At 26.7% G+C, this 11,989-nt stretch overlaps 1 protein-coding gene across 1 annotated transcript in view; it reads right to left on the minus strand.

Moving 5' to 3' along the window:
- LOC136085898 (uncharacterized) overlaps positions 1–11,989 on the minus strand; it is a 34,050-nt gene extending 22,061 nt beyond the window's left edge. Inside the window, exons 1-3 of the mRNA XM_065807741.1 lie at positions 11,830–11,989; positions 10,031–10,221; positions 9,464–9,711 (exon numbers count right to left, since the gene is read on the minus strand). Of these exons, the coding sequence (XP_065663813.1) occupies positions 9,464–9,711; positions 10,031–10,221; positions 11,830–11,898 (508 nt within the window). The 5' untranslated portion in view covers positions 11,899–11,989. The remainder of the gene's footprint in view (positions 1–9,463; positions 9,712–10,030; positions 10,222–11,829) is intronic.

Below are 11,989 nucleotides of genomic sequence, written 5' to 3' on the forward strand. Positions count from 1 at the left end.
AAATATTACTTTTATGTTGAAGAAATGTTTAAAAAAATAGTTATTAAAAGATCTTTTTTCGTATACAGAACCCATAAATTTGTATACATCATAGATAGAAGTTTTGCCACGGTAAGTCAGTTTTTTATAGTTTTACATTTTTTGTATAGTTTTACATTTTGTTATATTTTCATCATTTTTGTAGCGGCTGAAGATTGAGTTACACTCAGTAATTTTAAATTACGTTCTATTTTAATTAGTTTTTATGATTATTTTATTTAACTTTACATTTTTAGCCTTTTTTGATAATATATTTAAACATTAAATATATTTAGTTTATCATGCTAAATTTTTTTAAGGCGATAAACTAACCAAAACTGTAACAGGGTTAGTTACACAATTAAATTTATATTTCGTTTGTTTATACTATTTTAGAATTTGTAATTTTAAACATGTGTCATTTGGTATTATACTGTAAGCTTAAATCTGTTGCCAAAATTAATAATTTTATATTTTTACATTTATTTTCAAATTGAAGTACATCTATACAAATAACAGTAGTATTACAAGTCGATGCTTGTTAACATTGATTTGTGTAAAAACTTTATTTATAAATGTATATATGTGTGCGTCTGTGTGTGTGTGTGTGCTTGTGTTGAGTTGAGTAGTGACTGTATTTAAAGGTTTGCATGATGGATTACATTATTGTAAACACATGATTAATTTTCTATGTTTAATCAAAATGTTTTTGAAGCTTGCTTACAGATTGAGCAATATAGGTCTTCCAACCATGTTAGTTTGTATAATTAGTAGTCCTTGTATCAGATAGATTTTAATTGCTATTTTTTTTTAATGATAAACACACATGTGTATTAATGTACAATTTCAAAATAAAATAATCCCAACATTTATAAATATACAAATTATTCTATTGTACTAAAATTCTATACTATTAATATTTTTGCTATTAATATTATTGTTATTATTATTAGCTTAAATAATATTCTCGCTATAATTAAGCAACTTTTAAAATTACCCTTGCTTAATTTCTCCATAAGATTAATAAAAATTTGGTTTTTTTTTTTTTCCAACGTAATATCTTATATAATTTTTAATATTTATTTGTAACTCTCAGACGTTAATAGCAATTTTATTTTAAAATTGAATTCTAACATCTTATTAGTTGATGCACTAGCGTATAACTCCTTTATTTAAAAAACTATTTCTTGCACTGACGTAAGAAGTCATTCTTTTTTGCTGGTTCTTTTTTTTTTTTTAATTTTAGGTGCCCCAAGAAGTCTGCACGGTCTTATTACAGAGCACCGAGGAAAAGCATTTGAAAGGAAGTTCACGCTTTCTTCCTTACCGATGGTATAAAACTTGCCGTTAGGTGGCGTTCAACCACGGATCTCAAGCTTCTGAGGCAAGCGCGCTAACCACTGCGCTTCGGGTGCTCAACGGACTTCAATCCGTTAAACTAGTAGAATTAGTAGAATGCTTCACAAAACAAGTTTTTTAAAAAACTTATTTATTCTTTTAAATGACCAAAGCAACAGAATAAGCAAGCAATAGTTTCGTTTTTAATCAAAACAAACACTTACTTAAACTCCATAACAATGAAAATGGGCTTTTTAAATTCATCAAAACCTATCAAAGATAGACACGCATAATTTCAACTTTATTACTTACTTATCCAATGCCATCTAAATTATGCAAATACCGCATGGGGTAGAGCTAACAAAAGTCAGTTAGATTCTCTTTATCGGCAACAGAAGCACCTAGCACGACAAACAAACTTTAAAGATCGTTTTACTAATGTAAAACCAATTTTATTTGAAATGAATATTTTAATATACACCAACTAAATATTTTTTATGTTCTTTGCTTTATATTCAAATGTAGGTAAACTTAAGTATCAAATCTTTTCAAAATTTATATGCAATAAAGCCCACAAACATAATCTGAATATGATCTAAAACATGAAGCCTAAATATGATGTAAGAAATGACAATTTTATGTATCAACATTATTCGTAGACAAACTTTGGAAGGTCTCATATCTTTTCTTATAGCTTTTCTGTGGAACCAAATAGTTTTGAAAACTTTTGATTTTTCCCGAAGTTGGAACTTCCCTATTTTTCAAAAGTAAACTGAAAAAATTTGTTTCTTTAATAGATAATATATTCAAGTTTTTAAACTTGAATATATTACCTACCCTGCTAACACAAAACGTTTGAGCCAGTTCGACAATACGAACGTTCAAATAAAAAACAATAAACGTTTAAACAAACGTAAAAAAGTGTATATATTTTTTTACAAAATAATTTATTTTTATTTGTTTTTTAGATGAGAAAACAGAATTTATACTATTTTTTACTTGCAACAAGATGAAACGGATTCTGAAACTGTTGATTATTGTATAAAAAAATTCCAGCTTGCTGCTGATGTTTTTTCAGGAGAATTAATATTTTTTTAATATTAATGTGTGTTTTTTGTTGATAGTCTTGATGTGTACTATTTTCATAATTTTTATGTTTAACAATGCCAAAAAAGGTATCGCAGGTGTTATGACTTACAAAAAGGTATTTCAAGTGACGAAACTTGCATTAAATTTTTGTTAGACAGCTCTGGCTTACCTTCACGTGGTATCTATCGTTAAAAATGATTATTATATAGTTTCATTATTGGAACTTTAATTATTATCATTTACTAAAAGCCAAGACAAAACTAAGTAACTAAATACATCCTCTGTGTAATTAATATTTTTTTTTTTGATTTTTATTTCTATTCTGATTTTGACTTCTTTTCTGATTTTTATTACTTCTTTATTTTGAAACAGTCATAATATTCTATTGATAGCAATTGTATAATATTGCTTTATAAGGTTGTGTCGTATTATTTTATAATGTTCTAATGTATAATATTATTTTGGTAATGCAATTTTATTCCAATTTTGATTTCAAAACTTTTTTTTTATTTAGTTGGGAGGGGGCAAATACCGGATCCCAAAAGGAAATGAACACAACACAGGTGAATAGGTAATTTTTAGCATGTTTTAATAATAATTTTTATACATTTTATAACAATACAAATAGTTATAAAATTGCATCATTCTTTTATTTTAGTTTAAAGAAATATGTACTTTTGGATAGTAAAGATAGCGGAGCAGTCCACTCTGGTTATACCAAGCGACATAAGGTATCATAATTGCATTTAAATTTTGTTCGGAAACTTTGGAACACAGTAAAAGCAATTAGAAAATTGTCCTACATGTCAACTTATGCATTACTGGTATATGTTGTAATCAAGTAGAATACAAATTTAATTTGTTTTAACAGTTTTGATAAAAAATGAATATAAAGATAAAAATATGAATATAAAAATAAAATTTTGATTTTAGTTTAAAGAAATTTTTGGATAGTCAAAATGGCGCAGCAGCTCCCACTCTGGTTATACCTAGCGACATGAGGTATCATAGTTGCATTTAAATTTTAATTTAGTAACTTTAGCGCACATTAAAAGCAATTAAATTTTTTTTAGAGGTTAGGTCAAAGGCGGAGGGAGAGAACCATACGCCCTTCCCCCTATATGTCAAACTATGCACCGCTGGTATATGTTTTAATCAAGTAGAATATAAATTTAATTTGTTATAATTGTTATAATAGTTTTGATAAAAAAAAATATTTATAAAAATAATTTTTTTTTATACTAGGTTGTATTAAACCATCACCACCACATCCACCCTAACTATAAGATACTATAAGATACTAATGTTTCCTTGAGATGTAAAATGAAACAGTAACAAATTTTGTATAAAAAAAACATATTAATTCATTTAATACACACTTTTATGGGTGAAATTTGCATTTATTGGATGGTATGGTGGTGGTTTAGTGCCCCCTCTAACTCCCTGGAAACGCCCGTTGACTAGTGATCAACGTAAACACATAGTCCTTTCATACACCTATCTTTTGATAACAAGATATAAATTTTTAGATAAGTGTTGACAAAGTGTTAACAATTTTAGTGAAGGAAAATTGAATTTTGACCACAGTTTCTTCAACAAGTTCATATAACGGGTGGTGACTAAAAATCCGGTCTAACTTTAACTGGCTTTTAAATGCCATCAGCAAAACTTTTTTTTTCATTCTTTTATCAATTTTAAAGCTTATTTAGTTCTCTATAAATTAACTTACTTGTTTTTAGATAACTAATAAAAATTAAGAAAACAATGATGTCCTTGCAAGAAAAGATATTTAAACGGATTTACGAGTTCTATTTGAATAATAAATTGCAAAGTAAAAAGTTCACAGTAGATCACTTCAACCCTGAATAAATTCCAAGAGGCACTATCTACGATATAATCAAACGTGCTGAGAATAATTTCGTACACAAAGAGTGCAAGGATGTGGTCGTGTGGCCAAAATCATGACCCTAAAGGTGATCAAGCGTCTGAGAACCGCATTTGACCACAGTGACCGAGTTTCGATAAGGCAAGACGGTCGAAAATTTGGATTCAGTCATTCACATATTGTTAAAACTCTTGCCAAGTACACTGACATCAAAACTTTTACAAAATAGGGTATACCTGATCAACAACAGAACCAGATTGAGCGAATCAAGACTGGCATTGATTATCTTTATCACGATTTTTAAGGAAAATTGGTCAGCCTTGACGACGAGTTTTACCTCACGCTGTCACACTCAATGATAAACGGATATAGCACCTACTACTCTAGCGACAGAGACAAGACTCCACTGAGCGTTAAATTCTACAAATAAAATGCTCAATGTTCTTAAACAACAGAGCAATAATAAATAAGTAAAAACACTTATATAGTTTTTAGCTGTTTTCAACTGTATGTTTCACCATCAGTAGGTTCATCAGGAAGATCCTGATGAACCATGCTGGTGAAACATGCTGATGACAACTAAAAATTAGATAAGTATATTTACTAATTTATATATATATATATATATATATATATATATATATATATATATATATATATATATATATATATGTGTTTATTTTCTTGTCAATATTCTTTTTTAAGTTTATATTGTTTACAAGGTCGCTCTTCTCATTTTAACCAGGTTATATGAGAGTCTTATAATTGATATGATATTAATTAAAAACCAGAGTATGATATTTACTTGCTAAATGGTATTGTTGTTGTTCTTGTTGACTAGTATTTGTACTTAAATAAGGTTTTAATATTTGACTAAAGAAAACAAGTTTGAGCAGTATCATAGTTCAATTATATATAGTATTGCTTATTTTAAGTTAAACAATTGAAATAATCTGTTTCAACTTTCTAGATAAAACATAATTTAAAGGTATTAATAATCTATTTTAGTTTATTAGTATTTGATAGTATAATATAAATTTAAATTATATACGTAATCAATATGTATATAATTTATACACACATTTTACTTAATTTATACAAATATTAATTCTGATAAAAACATTTAGTCATTCAGAGATTGATCACAATTTTGTTGTGCAATATTTTTATCTGGAATAAATAAAAATTTGTTACAAATACTAGGTCGTCTTGAAGAGGATAAATTAGACAATTTATTTGACTTGAAAATTGCAGCTTCCTGTTTCAGCTTTTGTAAAGCTATGTTTTATGAAACATACCAGACTATTATTTAATAATATGTTCATTTATTGCAGTTTGTATAAGCTTTTGAGGTGTCTATTTTAGTGGTTCATATATAAAACTGTTTTTATAGGCAATTGACAGTTTATAACAGTTTAAGTCTATTATAAATGGCACATTTAAGTCACTCATAAATAAAACTAGCTTGTTTATCAACTACACAAATTCCTTTCTTTTTTTTCAATTAAAAAAAAACTTAAATTTTTAATTAGAAAATTTTTCTTTAGAAAGAAGAATTTTATGAAGTTTTGTAAGTTGTGCTATTTTAAAAACGGGGTGTATATTTTTTATGTTTTTACTGGTAAAAGCTGTACTTTTTCACTAAAACAGCACCTTTTTTTTATGTTGTTGTTGTTGTTTTGTAAACAAATTTAATTTAATTTGATGTAAATTGTTGTTAGTGCTCTTTTGAGAACTAACTGTTAATAACAAATATACTTTCTCATTTTATAAATAAATATTTTTCTTAACTTTGTCATTGGAAGAGGTTTTATTTTATGTATGAATTTTTGTTAATTGTATGCCTTATTGTTGAAATTAATTTATATATATATATATATATATATATATATATATATATATATATATATATATATATATATATATATATATATATATATATATATAAATAATATTTTTTTGTATTTTATGTATATTTGATTAACTTTATTTTAAGAATAAAACATGATGATATAGATAAAATGATAGTATGCATGATAGTGGTTTTTTATGTGCAGAACTAAAAAAGTCTTAGTTATCACAAATAGAAATCAATAGAACACAAAAATTATCCGTCTACGAATACACATTGAACGTTTGATTGGGTTCTTAAGATATAATTACACAATTTGGTAAGGAATGCTTCCAAATAAACTAATCAGTTGATGGAATATTATTCATTCAAAACTATTTTTTTTAATTTTGGTCTTCTTGTGGCAACAATGGGCAAAATCAATTTGCAAATGGTTTGCTAATGAATCCAAGAAAATGAAGATGATAAGATTTTATAACGCAAGTTAAATCGAAACATTTAATTATTATACTCTCTCTGGTTTCACCACAAGTATATATTATTTCAAAATTATTACTTTGTTTTAATGCCTCAATATTTACAAAAACATTATGAGTTCTAGAATACCATTTAGCAAGGAGTTCAGGCAATATTGCTAAGATAAAAAATCTCTTGCTGTGTTTAAATTTTCAGTAAGAAATTCCTAATCAACATAAATTTTTTAGATTAGACTGGCTTCAACATCATACACAATAAAATAACAAATCGGAATGTTTAAAATTAACATTTGTGCCTGAACTTGATAATATGCTTTGATAAGAACTCATGTCTAACACGACTGGTTACAATACAAATAGACCTTACACCATGAATAAACTTTACAAGAACGTTGTGAACAAGACCACTGGTTACATAGTTGTAAGATTCAAGACCTTTGTAGGATTTTCAACTAGTACTTGTAAACTGACCTGGAAAAATGATTAGGTAGCAGTATATATCCGCAAAAGTTGGATTAGGCAATTTTTCTACGTTGTTTGTTAATTCACAGTCTTTTTCTGATAAAGAATACGGATCAAAATTATCTTTAGAACTGATAATTTTTCTTCGTTATATTAATTTATAATATTAATTTCTCTTTTTTGCTTCCAAGTTAAGACTGTGACCGCATAACTGTAAGCAAAGCAGAAGCTATATTGATTTTAACAGTTCGGCTTTAAGTATCCTATATTTATTTTCATTTTTTTCCCATCCATTATGGCGGATATAAAGTTTTGCGGATGTTACGTTGTTCATATGAATATTATGAATAAGTGTTATCTAAATGTAATTCAAAATACTTTATTATTTTGTTCAATTACATTTTATTATTGTGTTAAACGGTGTTTTTAATTGAAATACCTAATCTTATTTGTATGTATGTTTTCTTTTATGGTATTTATTTATTTTATATTTTTTAGAAACAATTGGTCTATTATTATTGTATTGTTGAACGTCCTCCTCGTTACAACATCATAACACTTTAGTAATAAGTCCCGTATGAGTCGTCACAAAGCAACTAACCTCTCCTTTCCCCCTCCCCCTCCCTATAGAGTGACGTAGTTTATGGACGAATCCTTTCCATGTTCTCATATATTATGTACAGCAACATTTTACCAGAAAATATTGTTAAAAGAACACCAAAAAAAAATTGGGCGTCCACTGACATCCACTGGAATGTTTTCCGCTAGCGATATACTCAAAAGGTCCATTTTTTAACTTGACTTGTTAAACAAGATTTTCCTTTTATAAATCCATGCTGATGTTCATTTTATAAACCATTATTTGACATATATTTATATATTGTGTTGGATAAAATACTTTTGAGTACTTTAGTGATTATTGAGTTAAAGTTTTCTTTTTTGACTATCGGGGTTCTGTAAATTCCCATTTAATAACTACTCTTCCGGGTTTGAGAAATTTTTTAAATATCAAAGCAAAGACAAGTGCATATTTTTTTAGTACTATTGATTTTACCATGTTTGGTCCTGGAGATTTACCTTCATTTAACTGAAGAAGTTCTTTTTAATTAATACTACATTTATTATATAATCTAATATCATCTCAAAAGGGAAAGACGAAAAAAAAATTAAATCGGTAAATTATTGGTATAATTCATGGTAAAAAGACTGGTTTAAAGTGATCATTTATAATTTTGATTTGTACTATATGATTAAGTTTTTTTTTTAACAGATTTTAAACAGCTTTGCGAAATACACAAGTTGGCACACCACAGTATTACCTTCATCAATAACTTTTGAAAAGCTGTGTATACAACACAATACGATGCCAGCTTCAACAAATGTTTTTAAAAAGCTATACAGCGCAACCCCAACCATGTTGAATTTATTTAAAAAGCTGTGCGTACAACAAAGTGCACTTATAATGAATACTTTTTTAAAACATGTAACTTCTAATATTTTTAATTTTTAAAATTTTTCAACATCCATTTTTGAAACAAAACTTTTAATATTTTTAGATTTTTTATCTTTTTTTTTAAACACATACATTTTTAATGATTTTTAATTTTTTAATATACTTCTTTAAACACATATAATTTATGATTTCCATTTAATTGGAACTTTTCCGGTTTTGAGCAATTTTTTAAAAATCAAAGCAAAGACAGATGCACATCGTTTTAGTACTATTGATTTTACCATGTTTGGTCACGGAAATTTATATTTATTTAACTGAAGAAGTTGTTCTTTAATCAATTTTGCAGTTACTGTATTATCTATTATTATCTCACTAGGGAAGAACCAAAAGAAATTTTTTAGAATAGGTAAATTATTGGTACTCTTCCTGATAAAAAGACTGGTTTGAAGAGATCATTTATAATGTTGATTTGTATTATATAATTTAAACAGTTTTTTTTTCAAACAGATTTTATATAGCTTTGGGAAATAAGCAAGTTAACACAGCACAAACTTCATCAAAAACTTTTGTAAAGCTGCGTATACGACACAATGCAATGCTAATTTTAACAAATTTTTTAAAAAGCTATTTAACACAACTTAACTATGTCGAATTTATTTCAAAAGCTGCGTATAAAACACAACCCTAACTTTGTTAAATTTATTTCAAAAGCTGCGTATACTAATATAATATAAACTAAGTTTGAATGGGTTTGTTATGATAGCTGGATTTGTCAAAAAATCAGTAGTAATAGTTTCTAAGCTTAGATTAAACGTTCTTCTGTTGAAAATGCCCATTAATCACAAATTACCTGTTATAGTCGTGTGTATTATTTAAACAAATCAACTTACATTGGTTTGCATATTTTAGTTTTATGTTGTTTTTGATTTGATCCTCTGAGTACTTTGTTTTACAACCAATTTCATCGTGCCAATTTCCACAATCATTATCAGAGTCACATGTATAGGAATGTTGTACACATCTTCTTCCGTTATCGCAATGAAATTCTTTACATGGGTTCGGACAATTGCTTAAATCATTGCCACACTCATAAATATAACTCCCGCTACTAGATTTGCATGTACACACTTGATTTTCTCTAAGGAAATAAAAAAGTTAAAAGATGAAATGCAAAATGAAAGTAGTTTTTTCGTAAATTTACTTAAGAAACTATATACATCTCAGACACATATAGACAGAAATTCTGTAAATAAGTAATAAAGAAGAAAATAAATTTTTTAAAAATTTTTGTAGCATTACTTGAATTTGGAAAACAAAAATATGTGTTACTTTTACTCTGCGTAAACCAAATAATATTAGGCACCATAGCTTTATCAAAGGTAATTAAAATAACCGCAATAAAAAATAAAAACACCAGAGAAACACAAACATATTAGTTATATCATAAAGATTTATACCTAATTGAAACTTCACATATTGCAGCATCAACTCCACTCCAACCAACATTATGAGCGATTTCCAACCTCTCTTCATAACTACATTTTGATTTACCACAGCACTCACTTCTTATTTGATCTGACGGACTTGCTCGTTTGTTTTTTAAGAAGGATAAAGCGTTATGTGATTTCAAGAGCACGTTTGATAAAGACTAAAATAAACAAAACACAAAAAACACTCCCAAAAATTATACTTTTTCTTTAAATTGATATATATGAAAAAGTTTTGGTTTTTAATTATTTTTATAATAATAATAATAATTATTATTATTATTATTATTATTATTATATATTGTGCATTGTTTCGCACTTCATTTTAATTTATATTTTCATAATACTACACTAAAAATAAAGAAAATAAAAAGTACAGCATAAAATCTTGGTAGAAGACAAAAAATACACAAAAGTTTATCAATTGGTTGTATCGTTAAATAATAAACTGAAATTGCATTATTATAATCACCAATTTTACTGTTTGTGCTTTTAGTTACATAAAAATTAAAATTGCTCTTTAGACTATTAAGTTTAAGTTATTCTTAAATATTTTCAAAACAACAAACATTTTATTACTTTAAATGTATAAATACATATAAGTTTAAGTTTATAATAATATTTTGTATATTATAAGGTACTGCAAAGCAATAAAACACTAACGTTCTTTGTGAACCGTGATCTGTTATCAATCATCGATGTAATTGTCTACTCACCGTTTTGAAAAGTTTAATCAAAAAAACCTTCCTTTTCAATGTAAGTACATTTAGTTTGCCATTTGTTGATAGTATGCATATATCTTCAGTTTTCAGTTTACAGTTTTCCTCTTTTTCATTTTATATCTTCAGCATTTTATCTCTTTTTTATTTTATCTCTTTTGTATCATATCTCTTTTATCTTTTTTATCTCTCAAGCTCTGCACAATTATTTAAAGATATAATTTTTTAAATTGGTTTGTTTAGGTGCTCCAAGATGTCCTAACGGTTTTACCATAGAGCACCGCAAAATAAAATTTAAACAGGAAGTTCACGCCTCTTTTCTTACCAATGATGCATACATGACCAGAGCCGGCTTCAAACCATAAACTTTTATTTCTGAAGCCAGGACTCTAACCACTACACTACGGCTGCATAATCTGTTCAAAGAAAATGAGTCTTGGTAATATTTAAAGCTGTTTGGTAATATATTGAGTGCAAAATTAATAGAAAGTTTTTTACTTTTGGCGAATTGATTTTTAACAGTTAGCTAAAAATTTTATATTTCTTTCAGTTGGAAGCAAATAATAGTTCCTATAATAAGACAAATAAAAAGCTGAAAAAATTAATTTTATATAAAAAATGTTGAATATAAAAATGAATTAAATATCATAAGCTATGTAGCCCCTTTAAAGTTAACTTTTTTTCAAAACAGCCTAAAAGGTCTAAAAAACAGCTTTAAAAAATAACTTAAAAAAACACAATCAAAAAAGTGATTAACTTTTGAAAAAATCACGCAAAATGACCTTTGATTACTTTCTAGGCACCAATTTTGATTTAAGTTAAGTAAAAAACTAATGGTTTTTAGTAACTTCAAACAAAAACTCACCAATTTTTAATACAGGAAAATAAAGGTTCTTAGAAGATACCAAAAAGTCATAACCTTAGTGTATACCATCTTTGTGTTTTCTAATTTTTGAACTATTTTGTTAAGTTTTTACTTCAATCAAATAAAATAAAATTCATATTACAGCGGTTTATGAAGTTTATGATACAATGTTGAGATTTTCTTACCTTAGTTGCATCCTCCCAAGCTAATACTGATATTACTGACGTGAGAAGCAAAAGCTTCCAACTCATCATGTGCCTAATTTTTGAAGTTTTTCAAGTTTATGCGAAATGGTATTTAAGTCAACTTCTAAATTCCAATAACTTATTTTAAAGTTTCTTTAAT

This window comes from Hydra vulgaris, chromosome 10 (genome assembly GCF_038396675.1).
Source record: "Hydra vulgaris chromosome 10, alternate assembly HydraT2T_AEP".
NCBI lineage: Eukaryota > Metazoa > Cnidaria > Hydrozoa > Anthoathecata > Hydridae > Hydra > Hydra vulgaris.